A 20,527-nucleotide genomic window follows, 5' to 3' on the forward strand; every position below is an offset into this window, starting at 1 on the left:
TGATATCAATCATCTATTTATTGGATCTTTGAACCTTCAAAATTATGAACATGACATTGTCCTCAAATCAGAAGAGTTGATTCCTTGTTCCATTCATGTCTTATGACATGTATGAGTTATTCCAGTTTATACCTCATAGTAAAAAAAGCAAAGCAGAAAATAACTCCTTTACTTTGTTTCTGGATAAATCTGTCATAATTGACTGAAACAACCAGAGGTAATACCTGTAGCAAGCAATACAAAATAATCAGTCACCAATATCATTTTTAAGGCAGAAGGAGACATGATATCAAGCAATTCTGTGTTTTTCGGTAGACTGCTTTTTGAAAGGGGTCAATGTCATAAGTGTATCAGCTGTGTAATATCTCATACCAAATACCTGTGCAACACATTGCAACTTGCTGAACAAAGTTACTTGAAGCAAAAAAAAAAAAAAAAAATGGAAAGAATTGAGAAAAAATATCAGACTACAATCAAGATTATTTTCACTGAAAATAGGGAGTTCAGGCCACACTTAAAAATATTTTGGTTTGCCCAAACCCTACCCAAAGGTTGAGACAGTGGGTAGGTAGGTTCATTGTAGGCATTTTCTTTTTCTTTTTAAAAAAAATGAAATTGAAGTATCAGATGTTTATTAGTCTTCATGCCTATTTGATTAAAAAAAAACTTCTTCAAATCAGGACAATAAAAGAATTTGAGTTAAGGCAGCTTTTTTTCTGGATAGGTAGCGTTTGGGCAAACAAACCTATTATTTATTATCTTAGAGATTAAATTCACCTTCATTTAAAATTAAACCTTTTCAATATCCTTGACCACTAGACAATCCTTTTAGTTTAATTCTTATTATTTATTTTTATTGCAGTATGGTTTGGAAACTTTTCACATTCTGTTGGAGACATGTAAGTAGAAAAAAAAAGATAAACAAATTTTAAAAAATGATCAGCACTACATGATTAAAACTGAAATTTCTGAAATTGTCCTTGAAATAAAAAGTTCATGTTTTTCAGTGTTTTTTTACTTAAGAGTAATATTATAAAAAATGTAAACTTCTCCAAGTCATGTGTTATAGTAGAATGCTACCCTCATATTGACAATACACCCAATTTCTATATATTTATTCCATTCCGGGAAAATTCTAAAATTACACAACTTTTTCATCAAGTGTAAGCTATCTGGGACCTGACTTGGGGTCAATTACATTGGAATGTAATTAATTAGATTACACATTACATTGCAAAAATGATCAATTACACTAATTACACATTACACACTTTTTGAAATGTAATTAATTAAATCACAATTACTTTATTAAAGTAATTAATTAAATTACACATTACATTTCATCATAATATTTTTGAACAATATTATTAATGTATATATAATGCATGTCTAAAATATTCATGTAAACATAGTTTAAGCGTTGCATTTTATAATCATTAGTAATTTTAATGTTTTGTTATTTAGTCTGCATCTCTCTGGTCTGAACACTTTGACAGCAATTCTATAGTCTTTCAACAGGAGCTAATGTGGCAGATATTGCTTGATCAGAACATGAAAGTTCTATTATTAGAAGATGTGTTGATAGGAGAGGGAGTTTGTTCCCATTAACTTGCCAATACATGTACATTAAGGGGTAATTTGACATCTCAGAAATGAAGACATTTAAATTAAAAATAATGTAAATAAAGAAATTATAAATAAATTAAAAATAATGTAAATAAAGAAATTATAAATAAATCAAAAATATTTTGTTTTTACTTTAAAAATATTAAAAAGTGTGCTAGTCACAATATTTGAAATAATTTTTAGTACAAACAATGTGTATAATGTCTTAATATTAGCAATGTTTTGCTAATTAGATAAAATGCATGTAATAGTGGCATTGTCCCTGGACATTTTAATCTGATTAATTGCTGTTTGTTTTTACAGCTGTTAATTTTTATTTCTATAATCCTTCTACACATACATATGATTCTCACATTTTTTTAAATTATAAGACTATACAGAAAAAAATGTCTGTAGGTCAAATGAATAATATAAAAACTTCAGAATAAATTACAGACTTCATATAAAAAAGTATGGGATATCAATATTTGCAAAATAAATATAATTTTACAATTTATGTTATTAATCACAAATCCACCATAAAAGTACATGGAATTGAAATGTAATTCAAAAGTAATTGAGCATTACATGCTTTTTTGAATGTAATTAATTAAATTACCATTACATGTAATTAAAAAAATGCTCAGTTACACATTACATTCAATTACATGGAAAATTGTAATGCATTACTTTTTTACCATTACATTTTCAATTACCCCATCCCTGTCTGGGACCCTGTTTAACGATGCACCATGCATGTTACTTTTTAGCTCAAGATAGCAGCCACGGCTAAAAATAGAACATAGGGGTAAAATGCAGTTCAATGCAGAGCAAATCTGACATGTAGTAAAATTGTTTATCAGGTCAAGATCTATCTGCCCTCAAATTTTCAGATGAATTGGACAACCTGTTGTTGGGTTGCTGCCCCTGAATCGGTAATTTTAAGGAAATTTTGCTGTTTTTTGGTTATTATCTCGAATATTATTATAGATAGAGATAAACTGTAAACAGCAATAATGTTCAGCAAAGTAAGATTTACAAATAAGTCAACATGACCGAAATGGTCAATTGACCCCTAAGGAGTAATTGTCCTCTATAGTCAATTTTTAACAATTTTCATAAAATTTGTAAATTTTTATTAACATTTTCCACTGAAACTACTGGGCCAAGTTCATTATAGATAGAGATAATTGTAAGCAGCAAGACTGTTTAGTGAAGTAAGATGTACAAACACATCACCATCACCAAAACACAATTTTGTCAAAAATCCATCTGCTTCCTTTGTTTAATATTCACATAGACCAAGGTGAGCGACACAGGCTCTTTAAAGCCTCTAGTTAATGAGACCTGTTTAAACCATTGTAAATACTTCAAACAAAATATTTTTTTGATTATATTCGAGTTTCAAAAAAGTGGATCATAATCTATCAAAGTTTCCTAGTGATCACTTTCTAAGTTTTTTCCTCCCTTAGCTCGTTACTGATAACCTTTGATTTGTTAACTGTTGACCCAAACAGGAAGTTGTCTAAATGACTGTTTTTACAGGATTGGTCCAAATAGCGATAAGGTGTATATATTGAAATAATTTGAATGTCATGAAACATAAATGTAAAAAAAATAAGCAGATAAGAAACCTTTTGCAAAAACATGATAACTCATGAGAAAAATGGTGTCATTGATGCTAAGGGATCTTACAGCCAATATTTGGTACATTGTACTTCATAGCACATATTATATAAAGAAACAGAACCTCTTTAGACTTCTTTTATTAAAAATTAATATGGCAACTCAGGGACATAAAACATGGTTACTTAGATATGAAAATATATATGTTAACTTGTGAATTTATGAGAAGATAATTTTCATTGTGTTGTGTACAAGAAATAATAAATTTTATTAAGGTGCATTAGTACTTATATTGCCAAAACATGACAATGCATTCACAGAGACTATCTGGGTCAAATCAAACAGACTAACATACTCATGAGGTTTTACACATCACAAAAAGTACATAGAATGGGTGAGTATCTTTTACAACTAAATTACGATATTTATTTTAGTATGTTTTTTTTGGAAAAAAGTAAAGAATTACAGAAATTAGTCAGAAATATTTTCGTATGTCCAATTCTTTTTTTTTCAGTGAAAGAAGAAGTGTTAATAATGATTTATTTAATGAAATTGAAAATTTGAAACGACGAGTTCAGGAGCTGGAACATGGGTAAGTTACAATGTAGTGTGAATTATATTTACATTGAGTATTATAATTTGTCAAAACATAAGCAGAAAAAAATAAAAGAGTAAAGTTAATTATATAAATTTTAAAAGATGAACATAAGTATTGTTTGCATATTCAATTTCAATGGGAATCAGCCCTCACATGCAAAATGTACATCAATCTTTCTTTTCAGTTAGGAAAATCACTGTTCATGTGTTTTATATTGAAATTATAGTTCTTTCCAACTTAGAACTTATATTTATAAACGCTTACTTAATAATGCTCTACAGCAATACAACTAAACTATATCAATCATACAAAAATCAATTTTATTTTTTTCAATTTTGATTATGAATTATTTTTTTATGTATTTGCATTATAGATCTTGGTTCACAAGCTTTTGAGAAAATCTGGCTCGCTCTTCAATCATGCTTGCTTGTTCACATAATGACTTAAATTGTAACTATGGTCAGCTGTACAATTATTCAGACTTGTTTGTTAAAGTATTTAGATATCGAAATTTTAGAAGCATTTTTGTTTATACTAATTTTAAAATTTGATAGAGAAATGAAAAAGTAAAATTGTTTTTGTGGAATAACTTATGAATCATTCAACATTTGTTTTTCAAATTTGATATTTAGTTTATGATGACAAAATTGAAGTCAAGTTTGAAATGGACTGTTTTCAATTTTTGCATTCAGCTATGCCTATGGTACTTCACAGATAAAAAAAAAGCTGCACAATGTGTGACAGGTCTGTTAAGCCTAGCTGGCCTGAAAATTCCATACATTAGAATTCATGGCATGTGCATGGTGCAATTTGTTGTACAAAGCACATTCTGAAAGGCTGTAAAAGTTGAAAAACTTTTTTGTATGATTATTTATTTACTATCTGGACATGCTTTTTTTGTTTGAGGTGGAGTCAAATATGATTTTCATTTTTCGATTTTTTTTGTCAAGGTCTGAAGGGACAAGGTATATTTCTGCATTAAGCCACACATAATTAAAATTTTGCACTTGGAAGTTGAGCACATTTTCTGTTATTCCACTTTTATTTTATTGAAATAACATTTTGTTTGGAAAATAAATTAATATATTTTTAATATTGGTTTTTGATACAGCTTTATTTTATGTCACTGATATGAGAGGATTTAATGTTTGATAGGTTTGAAAGAAAATAAATTATTTCTACAAATTTTGGCTTCTTTATTTATAGTATGGACGAAAAATAATCTGATAAAGGAGAAAAGTTTTAAGACTCAAAGAAAATATATCTGATAAGCAAAGTTTAAATTTTGTGTGGCCATATATATTATTTACTAATACAGTTTGTACATGCACACAGTATTATTGTGTATAACATATAGTTTCTCGATGTACTTTACGTTACATAATTGTCATAAAACTAAATTCTACTCTTCAGTGTTTTATTTCATATATATATAAAAACATAATATGCAAGACTTTTATTTAAAAAAAACGTCAATTACTTTTGTCTGTCTTCAATCAAGTTAAAACAGGGAGACATGCATATGACCTTAACACTTACGATGGTGGGTCAGTATAAAGGGGAAAAAAACAGAGAAAAATCATCAAGTATGTTCTTTCTTATTGACAGAAAAACACTTGGGAGGAACACAAAATATTTCAGTTTTTTTTCTCACAAAATCAACAAGTATTAACTTTGATTATGTTGTTGATAAAATTGATTCCTTATAGAATAGTGCTTGGCACCATTTTGCATGCTGAATGAAAGTTATGACATCACATTTGATAATACTAGAGATACTGAACTGCTGTGAATATCTGTATACTACAGTAGTTTATCCAATTGAAATTCAAGCGTGCCAGTCATAATGGCAAGAACTATTGTTGCAACTGAATAATAATATTAATTATTTAAATATTCTGTGATCTCTTGATTTATGCTAATGAATAATGTATACTCTTCTATATATTTATCTATATATATTTGTGTGCTGGCAGAATGAGTTTTAGGTATAAATTTAATACTGCACATTATTCTAGTATAGTTGAGGTGGATGATGTCAATTATTTATTAAAATTTATCAACTAACTTTAAATATTATTTATACATTTTTATGCTTTACAAGGTGTTTTATTTACATATTCATTTTCAGTTCAGAATCTTTAGTATTTAGCTCATTTGGTTGTTGGGTAAAGTGTAAGACATCGACATTATTTTCCCTACATCATTATATTCTTTGAAACTACTTCTCCAGCATGAACTAATCATGGGAGGATAAATGTATAGATGGATCTTCATAGAAACATTCACAATTTGTTCCATTCTGACAAATTATTCTTCATATTGGTCTGGTTTGATAGTATATTAATACCATATTTCACATAGTTATCCATTTGGAATCAGAAGTTTTGATGCCACACCTGTGATAGGAGCGGGGCATTATGGTTCTGTTCAGTGCATCTGTTTGTTCATGCGTCCATCCTTTCATTCTGTCTTCCCTTCGTCTGTCTTGCTTCATGTCAAAGTTTTTGGTCAAGGTAGTTTTTGTCGAGCCTGCAAACAGAAAACTTGACATAGGGATAGTGATCCGGCGGCGGCGGGGGTAGCTAACTTCTTAAAAGCTTTATATTTTGGAAGGTGGAAGACCTGGATGCTTCATGCTTTGTATATGGATGCCTCATGTTATGAAGTTTCCGTCAGTCACATGTCCAATGTCCTTGACCTCATTTTCATGGTTCAGTGACTACAAGAAAAAAAAGTTAAGATTTTTATTTGTAATGTTAAATTCTCTCTTATTATAAGATAATTATAATATGATAACTATATTTGGTATGTGCATACCTTGCAAGGTCCTCATGCCCATCAGACAGTTTTCACTTGACCTCGACCTCATTTTACGGATCAGTTAACAAGGTTAAGTTTTGGTGGTTAAGTCCATATCTCAGATACTATAAGCAATAGGTCTAGTATATTCGGTGTATGGAAGGACTGTAAAGTTTACATGTCCAACTGGCAGGTGTCATCTGACCTTGACCTCATTTTCATGGTTCAGTGGCATATAGTTAAGTTTTTGTGTTTTGGTCTTTTTTTCTTATACTGCATGCAATAGGTCTACTATATTTGGTGTATGGGATGATTGTAAGGTGTACATGTCTAGCTGGCAGGTTTCATCTGACCTTGACCTCATTATCATGGTTCAGTGGTCAAAGTTAAGATTTTGATTTTTTGTCTTTTTTTTCCTAATACTATATGCAATAGGTCAACTATATTTGCTGTATGGAAATATTTTATGATCTATATGTCAGTCATGCAGGTTTTATTTGACCTTGACCTCATTTTCACTGTTCATTGCTATGTTAACTTTTTGTGTTTTGGTCTGTTTTTCTTAAACTATTAGCAATGGGTCAACTATATTTGTTGTATGGAAGAATGGTTAGCTGTACATGCCTGCCTGGCATGGTTCATCTGACCTTGACCTCATTTTCATGGTTCATTGATCAATGTTTTATTTATTTGGTTAATGTTAAGTTTATGTGACAGTTGTAATAAAGCTTTATATTTCGGATATCAACATAATATCAATGATGAGTAAAGAAGGGGAGACATTTCAGCGTGTGCACTCTTGTTGATGAAATTGAAGTTCAAACCAACTTGAAGCTTAGTAAACATTTTCTCTGTGAAGTGATCTTTCTAATTTTAGTGGCAAATAAGAGTTTAGACCCTAATTTAATGGTTTATTAAACATAGAAAATGAGAATGCAAATGGGGCATCCATGTACTATGGACACATTCTTGTTTCTAAATATCTTGAAGAATAGAGTTTATCCATGCATTTATGATTGAATACTATGCCTCAATTAAGGTGGCTCGGGACTATTCAACTGCGCATAATTTCAAGCATGAATTACAAAAGTATTTGTCGTAAATTCGATGTAATTTTTTAAAATATTTTGATTAATTAGAAGTGTTAAATCATTGTAGTTATGTAATTAATAGAATATTTTCGTTATAATCTGTATTGGTTAAAGGGTCAAAATGACATTTCACCCATTTTCATCATTTTCCTGCCAAAATTTGGGTTTTAAGCCAAAATATTTTTTTTTCCTTATCGGTGACCTATGTTTTTTATTTGCTCATTCTTTGAAGCTATATTTCAGCTTTTTATACTACAGTTTTGGACTAAGTGTCATAGAATGTTTTTTTAGATATTCCGATAAAAATATGTCAACACCTCTATTTTCCCTATCATTTTATTGAAAAATGGTCCCTTTTTCATACCTGTAGTAAAAAAGTAAAATTTTGAGCTTAAATTGTCCGTGAACCCCTATTTTTTTTTAGACCAATTCGATTCACTTTCTGTAAACATGGTAAAGAATAAAATAACAAAAAATACGGCACTTCTGATAGAAACTTCGAATAGGCCAGAGCCACCTTATGCAGTAATTGTTGTTAAGATGTTGTCAGTAGAACACTTTAAAGTTTAATATATTAGCCAGTTGAGCAATACAAAATGGTTTGAACTTTGAGTTTTATTTTGTAGAAGCAAATTGTAAAGGGAAACATTTTTAAATAGCTCATTTAACCTTATTTGATAGTGTTTTCCTGTATAGTCTAGTTATTTGTTTATTTCTTTTAGTACCTAATTGTCATTTCCCATAATGCACCTGTATTATCAAGAGTTAAATGAGCACTCAACTAAAAAGCTGCACCAATTTTGGCAGAAGTTGCACTAATATCCTCACTTCCTTTTAATAAATTGCATGAGACCAATTTGTCATCAACACATCTTATAGAAATTACTGCTCATAGTGCTATTAAATCTAGTGTAGCAAGGTGGGATGCACAAAATTAGTATATAGGTAATTTTAAAGCCACATTAATTGTAAAGTGGTCTCGTTTAAGTAGCAATTATTTTGTTGAAATGAAATGATATGGAATAGAAAGTTCTACATTAAGTACTAAACATAAAACATGAAGTGTATAACTGCCACTTTGTGAATAAAATGACTCTCATTTTAGAGAATATTTCAAAATTCATTGATAAGATATTAGAATGAAAGGGTTGCTTATAACCTCATACTTAACCAACAAATGGAATTTATGTAGTATGTATTAAATATATTTTTCTACTTTTTTAGACAGAAAGTGTATCCTGAAGTTGCATTCTTAAATGTAAAAGACAGAAAAAGAATACTGGTATGTACATACATATTAGATAGAAATGAAAGTGAATTATACATATAATTGGTACAGGTGGTTGAGGATGTCAATAATCAAACACATATATTAAAAAACTTACTGATACACACATTCAATTTTTAACTTGCCTGAACTAAAAGAAGCCCATTCTTCAATGTAATTAAAATCAAATCCTTGAATTGTTCCTGTTCTGATATGTCAAGGATTTGATTTTAATTAGATTGCCTCTTGTTCAAAAAGCAAACAATATATATCTTGCAATCACTGACTTTTTTTTCTTTTTGTAAAGATTAATTTATGTAGAGTTTATGGTAATAACAAAATTCAAAAGGTTTTATTTCATGTGTAAAAACATTGATGCTGATTTGGCAATACTCGGAAAGGATTTTATTGAGATATATGCAGCATTCTTTTTGAGGTCAAACTGTGCTCCACCCGTAGCAAAATACTTTTTAATATAATTGAAAATCTTTACTACTGTAAACCAACTTATTTTCGCAATCTTCTGATTTTCTTTAAGGAATGAAAAGTATTACATATTTGGGACGATTAATATTCACGTTATTTTTCTACTCACAAAAGTCGCAAAAATAAATCAATCGTGAAAATAAGTTGTTAACAGTATTTCATGTGGACCCAAATCTACATCTACATTAAATACTCCAATGAAAATCCACATGAACTTACCCTTTTTTGAATGATCAGTAAATTTTCTCTCATATTTTATGACATGCTATGTATAAAGATGGAACATCATACATTGTATATACATTTGAAATCAAAAACAAATTTATTTCTGTAAGGTGGCACCCAACACCTTAACTAAAATTAATTTAGCTTGTTTAAATTTCATACAATTTTGACAAAGTATTGACTATGACTTTTCGACAAAAATATAAGAATTTAGAAACATTTGAACCAACCAATTTATCTGAAAAATTACACTGGTTACATAGCAGTTTGACAAACACTTATTTTGATCATTTGGATGCCGAATATTCCCTTTACAACACAACGTAATTAAAACGTTTAGCTGATTTTACAGAGTTATCTCCCTGTAGTGTTAGGTACCCCCTTAAAGCAAAGTTTTAAGGAACTGTAAGTCAGAGCTCTATATGAATAGTCATACTTGAACACTTCGTTAAGCTGATACAAATTAACTGTTTTAGATAACAGGTGGTGCTGGTTTTGTTGGTTCCCACCTGGTTGACAGACTAATGATGGAAGGACACGAAGTAACAGTTGTAGATAATTTCTTTACTGGTCGGAAAAGAAATGTGGAACATTGGATTGGTCATGAAAACTTTGAGTTACTCAATCATGATGTAATTAATCCTTTATTTATAGAAGGTTTGTTTCACTTTTATGCATTGCACTTTAATGTTCTTATATTTAGAAACTATAAACAGTCACATGTTTTAAATCTTATTACAATGCTTATAAAATTGTAGAAACAGTATTCATAATGACATTCTTAACAAAAAGATGAATATGTTTTATATACTTGAAAAGTAAGTTTTACTATTAAATATGTGTACAAAAGATAATCCTTTATTTGATCAAAATCTTCAATAATGTACTGCGATTGGATTATTGTCTTCTGAACTCTTGTATATATATTCCAACGCAGATTTTCTATATGTAGTGAACTTCTGTTAAAAATCAGGCAAATACACATCACAATTTGAAAGGGAAAAAAGGTGATGAAAAAAAAATAAAACAAAAGTGAAACAGATATACTAGAATTAACCCATTCTGAAAGAAATTTGTAATTACACCAAACCATTCAGCAACTGTTATGAAGAAGTTTAATAAACTGACATAATATCATCTCACATTTTTCATGCATCTGAAGTTGTCATGGTCATCATTGGATAAGCTTAGACAATAAAACCTGAAGGTTAATTAACAGACAATGTTTTTGATAAAAATCACAGATTGAAATATTTGTTATTGATCATAATACATCAGGATTGGGAAGAAATGTCCAACACACAGTGAGTATTGTTTCTCAAACGATCCCTAAGAAATGTCCAACACACAGTGAGTATTGTTTCTCCAACGATCCCTAAGAAATGTCCAACACACAGTGAGTATTGTTTCTCAAAGGATCCCTAAGAAATGTCCAACACACAGTGAGTATTGTTTCTAAAGGATCCCTAAGAAATGTCCAACACACAGTGAGTATTGTTTCTCCAACGATCCCTAAGAAATGTCCAACACACAGTGAGTATTGTTTCTCAAACGATCCCTAAGAAATGTCCAACACACAGTGAGTATTGTTTCTAAAGGATCCCTAAGAAATGTCCAACACACAGTGAGTATTGTTTTCGAAAGGATCCCTAAGAAATGTCCAACACACAGTGAGTATTGTTTCTCAAAGGATCCCTAAGAAATGTCCAACACACAGTGAGTATTGTTTCTAAAGGATCCCTAAGAAATGTCCAACACACAGTGAGTATTGTTTCTCCAACGATCCCTAAGAAATGTCCAACACACAGTGAGTATTGTTTCTAAAGGATCCCTAAGAAATGTTCAACACACAGTGAGTATTGTTTCGAAAGGATCCCTAAGAAATGTCCAACACACAGTGAGTATTGTTTCGAAAGGATCCCTAAGAAATGTCCAACACACAGTGAGTATTGTTTCGAAAGGATCCCTAAGAAATGTCCAACACACAGTGAGTATTGTTTCGAAAGGATCCCTAAGAAATGTCCAACACACAGTGAGTATTGTTTCGAAAGGATCCCTAAGAAATGTCCAACACACAGTGAGTATTGTTTCGAAAGGATCCCTAAGAAATGAATAAATGGAAGATCTCAGATGAACTATTATGTATTCTTTACTATTTAATTGAACATATTTTTTATACATTGCAGTTGATCAGGTTTACCACTTAGCATCACCAGCCTCTCCACCTAATTATATGTATAATCCAGTCAAAACTATCAAGACAAATACCATTGGCACAAATAATATGTTAGGTGAGTTGTCATTGGTTTCTTCATTTAAGGTAGCACAATACAAAGATTTTTTCACTCCCAATCAGACAACTTTAAACTTACCTCATTTATAAAATTTAAAGAAAGATGAGTGGAATTACATCAGTTTAAAAATGTCTGATTGGGGATGAAAAATCTTTGTATTGTGCTACCTTAAATATAATTCATGTTTCAGTTAACATTGAATCAATGATTAAAAACTATCTCAATAAATGACAGAATTTTTATGAAAAACATGAAATAATATACAGCATTAATAAAACCAATTACATCGCATGTATGTTTCATTATGTCACATTATTTGATTGGCTAACAGTAATCTTGTGTCTTTCTGAAATTAACATTCATTACACAATGAAATGTAACACAAGGTCCCACAATAAAGTGCACAGGTAAATTAAAGAAAATTTTGAAATCGTGTTTTCATGATCAAAGCTTTTAAAATGTAATTATAAGTTGAATGATTCTTGCTTCTGAGCTTCATACAAAATGTACTTTGGTCAACACTTTTACACCCCATAAATTACAAAAAGAAGCATCCAATCCTTATATAAAAGGCATATGGTGTAAACAAAATATATGTAAAACACATTTTGGCTAAATATTTTATAAACAGTAATATAGTATCATAGAACATAATAAGTGTAGTTAGATTATTTATTTTTTACTTATACGTTACTGAGAGGTCTTTTACAAAAGCACTATACAGTAAAATTCTGCTTGCTCTATTTTAAAAATATCATCCTGTTAATGCTCAATTTAGTTAAAGATCAATTAAGACAGTAATTATTTTCAATTTTAGGCCTGACAAAACGTGTGAGAGGTAGACTGTTGTTAGCCTCTACTTCTGAAGTTTATGGAGGTAAGTGTGGTGAAATTTACACATAAGTGGTCAGAGCATATAAGTTGACCTTGAGTCTGTAATTCTTATCTTTCCAAGAACAGAAGACATCAGCTCTTTCTAGTCTTTGTTTCTACACAACTCAAGAAATGGGAAAATAGCTTTCTAATACATTTTATTTTTATGCAGTTAAGCTGCATTATGCGAGCACCCTAGATTTGTGTTCTTCCCAATAAATGCTGAAATACTTGCCATTGTTATTATCTAGCTCGCTACTATGTTATATATAACTAATTGAACACTTTTTTAATACTTTTTATTCTGGATTACAAAAAATATGATCAGAAAAACCTTAAATGATCGTCGATTTATCCAAAAGTTTTAAAGTTACACATAGGAAGTAGTGCTTATTAAGAACCCTTGTGTAGTTCATTATGACTTGTACTTTCGGCCAAGATGTCAAAGAACAATTGTATGAAATATTTAATCGCCGAAAATCTCTTAAGACAAGTAGTTTAGATTTCCCAAATGGTAAAAGTCGTAGGAATATTGTTTGTCATCAATACGTAGTACAACTACGTCAGTAGTCTATTATATAATAAGTTCAACTGTTCATGCTGTTGGCGGCAATTTCAAATTAGAAAAAGAAATGTTCGTATCTTTTCAATTTGGAGGCAGGTGTGCAAATTAGCAGTGGTCCGAGATCCGCGACCTTCCACTTTTGCAAGCGGAATTTCGCCTAGGATAGTTGGTTTCTAGCTACGCCCGACGTAGTCACCTTCCACTTGAAAGAAAATAAGAGTTAACTTGGCAAACCATTACCTTTTCACCATGTTCACCAAAGTCTCCAATTAAACGAGCTAAAAACTTATTTTTATCATTATTATTCATGACAGCGATGTTCGTTTTGTTCAATCGCTAGCTTTATACAGAAAATAGCCGACAAATATTGTATAAATTCGAGTAAAATCGTATCTGATTGACAAAAACAACATTGTAAAAACATAAAAATGGCGGCCGTGAAGACAAAATTTTACAATATCGGATCCGATCCCGGAAGCGGATAAGGGTAATTCCGGGTTTGGCGATCAATTACGCAGGTGAAAAAAATACATCTATGCATGGTAAATGAATATAAACACTAGAATTGTAAATCAAAAGATATATATAAAAGAAAGAAAAAGCAAAAAAATATTTTATGCAGAAACTCAAAATTCTTTTTGACAAATTTTAATTTAAAAATCCAATACAACGTGACAGCTGGGAACAGTATATCTAACAATATACATGTTCATGGTCACAGTCTAAATTTTCTTTATCAGTGATAAATGATGATAATGCATGTGAGATGCTTTTAAAGTGTAAACATAGTACTGCAATTTCAAAGGATTATTTTTTTTATCTCAGTTTTGAAGGGTCAATTAAAGTAGCTGAAAGTTTCTTTATTTTAACAAATAATGCAACTATAGTATATATACCTGAATGTAAGTAAATCATATGATATATAGGTGGCATCCTTTGGGCCACTCCACCCCCTCCTGTTTAATAACTTGGAAACGGTCGAGCTCCCACCCCTAAACCACATGAGGAGCAGATCCAGGATTTTAGGTTAGGAGGGGTGCTAACTTAAATTTTCTCCGAGCAGAGCGAGGCTAAAAAAATATTGAGGTAAAATTATCGGAATATTCTTTAAGCTGAGAACAACCCATGCTTTGCAAATTTATGGGGGGTGCACGCCCCCCCCCCCCCCCCCCCCCGACTGAATCTGCCCCTGCATATATTCAAGTATAGGACAATATAATGAAATATAGGGGGAGTCCATAGAGTTACCCCACCCTCCTGTTTGAGAACTTGGAAACGGTCGAGATCCACACCCTTTAACCATATATATTCATGTTTGTGACAATATGAAAAATCAAATGAAACATAGGAAGAGTCGCTGGGGGTCACCCCAACCCTCCTGTTTTAGAATTTAAAAATGGTCGAGATCCCCAACCTTAAACCATATATATTCATGTATGGGACAATATAACAAATCAGATTAAATATAGAGGGAGTCCCTTGGGTCACCCCACCCCTCCTGTTTGAGAATTTGAAACCCGTTGAGATCCCCAACCCTTAACCATATATATTCATGTACGGGACAATATAACAGTTCAAATGAAAGATAGGGGGCGTCCCTGGGGTCACTGTACACCCTCCTGTTTGAGAACTTGGAAATGGTCAAGATCCTCACCCCTAAACCATATATACTCATGTATGGGACAATATAACAAATCAAATGAAATATAGGGGAAGTCCCTGTGGTCACCCCAACCCTCCTGTTTAAGAACTTGGAAACGGTCAAGATCCCCACCCCGAAACAATATATATTCATGTATGGGCCAATATAACTAATTAAATGAAATATAGGGGGAGTCCCTGGGGTCACCCTACCCCTCCTGTTTGAGAACTTAGAAACCAATGAGATCCCCCCCCCTAAACCATATATATTCATGTATGGGACAATATAACAAATAAAATGAAATGTAGGGGAAGTCCCTAGGGTCACCCTACCCCCAGTAGCGGATCCAGAAATTTTCATAAGTGGGGGCCCACTGACCATCCTAAGAGGGGACCCGCTCCAGTCACGCTTCAGTGATTCCCTATATAAGCAACTAATTTTTTTTCCCAAAAGGGGGGGGGGGGCACCCCCCTAAATCCTCTGCCTACCCCTACATGTTTGAGAACTTGGTTTTTGGTTAACTGCCTTCAGCGCTTACAGCGCTTTGATTAAGGTAGAATAATGTTTGCCTGTTTTACCTCTATAATTTTGCCTGTTTGACTTCTATAATTTGCCTGTTTGACTTCTATAATTTGCATTTGAATGAAAATACACTTGTCAGAATGCCTAATAACATATGTAGTTGTGCAGTTTTGATGTGATAGTTTTGTACAGTGACTTTTCCTTTTTAATTTTCACAGGAGGGAGATATGTTTTTGTGTCAAAAACAAATTGACCATTGATAGTACAGGAAATTCTATTTTCATTTAATTTTTGCTCATTTTCAGATCCAGAGATTCATCCACAGAATGAGGATTATTGGGGCCATGTTAATCCTATAGGACCAAGAGCATGTTATGATGAGGGTAAAAGAGTAGCAGAAACAATGTGTTATGCTTATCATAGACAGGTGACCATTTATGTTAAATCAAAACCATATTGGATTTAGCTTCTTTGTACTGGTGATTTGTGAAAAAAGAAAGGGCAAATTTTGGAATTTATTATTTTAATTGATTACAGGGAAATACTTTGAATTCAGAATTTTTTTCTGATGCTTTTATTATTTGTCTTGATATTTGAAACAGGACAGGTTTTGGAAAATTAGGGAATTCAGATAGTATTATTTCTAAAATATAAAATGCCAAATACACAAATCTAAGGCATGAAATATTGACCTAACACAGCTTGCCATGCAGAATTTGACTATTAGAAAATATTATATCATGATTACCTGTATTACTTTTTGTGAATTTCATAATAAACATTATATTTTTCAGGATGGTACAGAAATCAGAGTAGCTAGAATATTTAATACGTTTGGTCCCAGAATGCATCTTAATGATGGCCGTGTTGTCAGTAACTTTATACTACAGTCTTTACAAGATAAACCTATAACTGTAAGTTTCTTAATCAGGTTTAACTAATTTTATTTTGGGAATGGTTATTACCCTCCCTATGGATTCTAACATCAAAACAATGAATAGGAAAACATGTCAGTTTTTTTTATGCCCCACCTACGATAGTAGAGGGGCATTATGTTTTCTGGGCTGTGCGTCCTTCCGTCTGTCCGTCCGTCTGTTTGTCGTCCCATTTCAGGTTAAAGTTTTTGGTCAAGGTAGTTTTTGAAGAAGCTAAAGTCCAATCAACTTGAAACTTAGTACACATGTTTCTTATGATATGATCTTTCTTATTTTAAAACAAGATTAATCTTTTGACCCCATTTTCATGGTCCACTAAACATAGAAGTTAAAAGTGTGAGTTTCAGGTTAAAGTTTTTGTTCAAGGTAGTTTTCAATGAAGTTAAAGTCCAATCAGCTTGAAACTTAGTACACATGTTCCCTCTGGTTGATCAATTTACTTTTAAGGCCAAATTAGATTTTTTACCCAATTTCACGGTCCATTGAACATGGAAAATGATAATGCAAGTGGGGCATCCGTGTTCTTTGGACACATTCTTGTTGATACTGAACTGTGTCAGACTGCTATGAATTTCTATTGTAGATATAGGGTGATGACAAGTTATTTCTGATAATGAACTGATTGCTATGATTTTCTATTGTAAATATATAGCGAGTTATTTCTATTATATGATTTTCTATTGTAAATATATAGCGAGTTATTTCTATTATATGATTTTCTATTGTAAATATATAGCGAGTTATTTCTATTATATGATTTTCTATTGTAAATATATAGCGAGTTATTTCTATTATATGATTTTCTATTGTAAATATATAGCGAGTTATTTCTAATATTGATCTTTGTCAGATTGCTATGATTTCTAATGTAGATACATAACAAGGGCATGTTATATCTGATATTGAACTGTGTCAGATTGCTATGATTTTCTATTATAGATATACGGTGAGGGCAAACAGACCAGGTCGTTTCAATATGTATCAGATTTAGTGGATGGTTTAATCAGATTGATGAATAGTAACTATTCCATGCCAGTTAATATTGGTAATCCAGACGAGTACACCATTGGAGACTTTGCTAAAATTATTAAAGGTTTAGTGGGTATGTAAAATTATTAAAAGTTTAGTTGGTATGTAATATTATTAAAAGTTAAGTTGGTATGTAAATAATGTTCTTTTACTTTAGTTTTAATATATTTATGAAGCATTGCTATGACATATGACATGAGTCAGAAAGATCATTTATCTGTCCTTTTTATTGGCGCCGAGGATGTTAGGACAAGATATAGTGATCATCAGTATCTTCAACATTCAGGTTCAGTCTGGGGTTTTAACTATAACATGGGTTGTCCACAGCAAAAGTAGGTCTAGTAACTGCTTGTTCCTTTCCAAAGTCCTTGTTGTTCCTTTCCAAAGTCCTTGGTTAGAAAACTTTGACACTTTTGTCAAAGTTTTCTGGGCTTGTAGGAAAGGGACGGATATTCTATTTGGTCTGCAGCTTGACAATGTTGAGTTGAAGTGGTGCTGCTACTTCCTGTTAAACGTATAGTTTCAAATTTTACAATCTCATTGTATAGGAAAAATATTAGTCAAACTTTTCCTTACTTTAACATATGGAGGCAAATGATTTTACCTCAATCAATTGCATGCAACCATGCAGGTCCTGAGGCAGTATTGGTCTTTATCAAACATTCACAAAATTTCATTAATCTTGGACAGAAGTATCCACATGATAAAGTTAAAGAATCTGAATGAGAAGGTAGAATATTTATTTCAGTTTTTTATATGTATTTTATTTATAAATGAAAATACCCTGTAGGTCTTCCAGTTAGTGTCTGAATACATTTGATAGTTTGAGTTTTAAAAACTTCAGTAACCTTTGAAACCTTCATTGAATTTCCTAAAAAAAAAAAAAATAAAGGTTAAATTAAAGCCAATTTGTGTCAGAATAAGGTTCCCTGAAGGAAATGTTATTCAAGTAAGCCTCATCTTAAAAAATTACCAAAGAAATTGGTTCAGAAAGGTAAAAAATATATTAAAAAGATGAAAATTGCTTTTTCTTTTATATATTAACTAATTCTCTTGGAATATTTTCAGGTGGAAATAGTAAAATTGTTAAAAAGCCTCCTATGACTGATGATCCCAGGAAAAGGAAGCCAGATATTACTAGAGCTAAAAATATTCTGGGCTGGTCACCTAAAGTAAGTTATATATTATCATATCTCCATCATTTATTTGTAACTTATTCAACCTTTAGAAATTCCCTACACAGGCTTTTTTACATAATACAAACAGTTCATTTGACCTAATAAATTTAAGGAATATACTTGTTTCTCTGTTTTTTTATTTTTATCCACTGGGCAAGTATAGATTCAGACCTGCCAACTTTGAAAATCTCCATGGGGGATTTAGTGCGCGACCAGATTTTTAAGGGACAATTTTTGCGGCATTTCTGTGTGCACTGTTTTTTACTCTTAAAATAGTCTCATGTCTCTTCTTTTTTCTTTTGGTATACTGATGATGATCTTATAAGCCTTGATTTCTTTTATTTGCATGATTCTTGTACTTATTTTAAAATTGACAAAATAACTTAAGAATAGAGAAAAATAGCATTAAAAAATAAAGGATACTTAGTGAAAACCCCCCTTTTCCCCCTCCAAAAACCTTCTTATCTTTGGACCATGCCTCAAAAAACCTAAACCTATATGTCTTAAGTTAGAAGGATAAATACAGATTTTGATTAAGTCTATCAGTATTAATGAGAAAATGGATAAAAGTTGAGTTATCTTTCTTTGTGTTCGGAGGTGCTCTTACCGGCGGAGGTTTATTCACAGTAGAAGAATACAAAATGGCGTCGATTTTAAATCAACAGACACTTGTCTGATTTAAAAATTAAATAGATTTCAAGATAAGCGATGTTTTTTTAAGAGTTCATTACAGTTCTCATCTTTAAGTTAATTACGATTTCGTTATGGGACTATGGTAAACGTTGCAAATTGTGCTCGTATGATAAATTGATTAAAAATGAAAGGCCAACTGACCGACTTTCTGTTAACAAATAATAATATTAATTAATTTTGAGGATTGTTATGACCCATCAGGTAATCCGATTACTTGCAACAACAAATTATGACACCTGTTGTGTATTGTTAACTTGTCATAATATGTCCCCAGGTAAAATTATAGATTATTAATAGAAAAACTTCTCGGAAACCAAATATTTTTTTCTGGTATATTTTGTGAAAATCGGGATTTTGACTTGTTTTAGAATCCCGATATCGGGATTCGGGTTGAGGGATGAAAATCGGGATGATACCGCGAAAATCGGGATAGTTGGCAGGTCTGTAGATTTGTCAATTCAATTGTCTAGATCAGATAAATATTATTAATGAGGTTATTTTGTTAATAATGTTTCTTCAAGTGCATATTCTAGTAGTATTCTCCTCTTTTAGCATAATGGTAATGTGATGCAATTTTACTTGGAATATGATGGTATCAAAAGGTTTTCTTCACTTAATCTTATATGGCTAATAAAAATTATTAAGAAAATAAATCTGTAATTTAAGCATTGTCATCTTTATTCATATTGTTGATGTTGGCATTTAGGTAGTTTTTGATGAAAGTGAAGGAAACAATATTTTTTGTTTATCAATATAAAGATAAAAGGATGTTGTATTATTGTTGACTGAGACAATTCTCTACAAGAGACCAAATGACGTACAAGTAAAGATGTCACACAGAACAAATGTTGAAATTATAAAATAATCACAACACATAATACTTTCTCATGACATTTTAGGTTAAAAAAATACTTTTTTTTTTTTTTTTTTTTAATTTGTCCAAAGTTTGGTGAGGTGCAAGTCAGATCCATTTAAAAGGATGTATTCTGAATCGTTCCACCAGTCTAAAAGCTGAAAAGCACGGAAACAGTATTTCCCATGTCAACTTTACCATGATAGGGCTGATTTGGTCATGATATCTAGATAAGACAAGACA

At 31.3% G+C, this 20,527-nt stretch overlaps 1 protein-coding gene across 2 annotated transcripts; it reads left to right on the forward strand.

Annotated features, from left to right (window-relative positions):
- Window positions 1-862: 862 nt before the first annotated feature.
- LOC139508978 (UDP-glucuronic acid decarboxylase 1-like) lies at window positions 863-18,732 on the forward strand (the record flags this gene model as incomplete). 2 transcript variants are annotated; one of them, XM_071296030.1, is given in 11 exon segments in its annotated part: window positions 863-899; window positions 3,746-3,823; window positions 4,780-4,794; window positions 8,947-9,004; window positions 10,177-10,357; window positions 11,887-11,991; window positions 12,812-12,871; window positions 15,902-16,023; window positions 16,391-16,510; window positions 17,471-17,633; window positions 18,629-18,732. In XM_071296030.1, coding segments are annotated over 11 exon segments (1,043 nt in total), but the record flags the coding sequence as incomplete, so codon positions are not given.
- Window positions 18,733-20,527: the final 1,795 nt, after the last annotated feature.

The sequence above is a fragment of the Mytilus edulis genome, unplaced genomic scaffold (assembly GCF_963676685.1).
Source record: "Mytilus edulis unplaced genomic scaffold, xbMytEdul2.2 SCAFFOLD_1488, whole genome shotgun sequence".
Classification (NCBI taxonomy): Eukaryota; Metazoa; Mollusca; class Bivalvia; order Mytilida; family Mytilidae; genus Mytilus; species Mytilus edulis.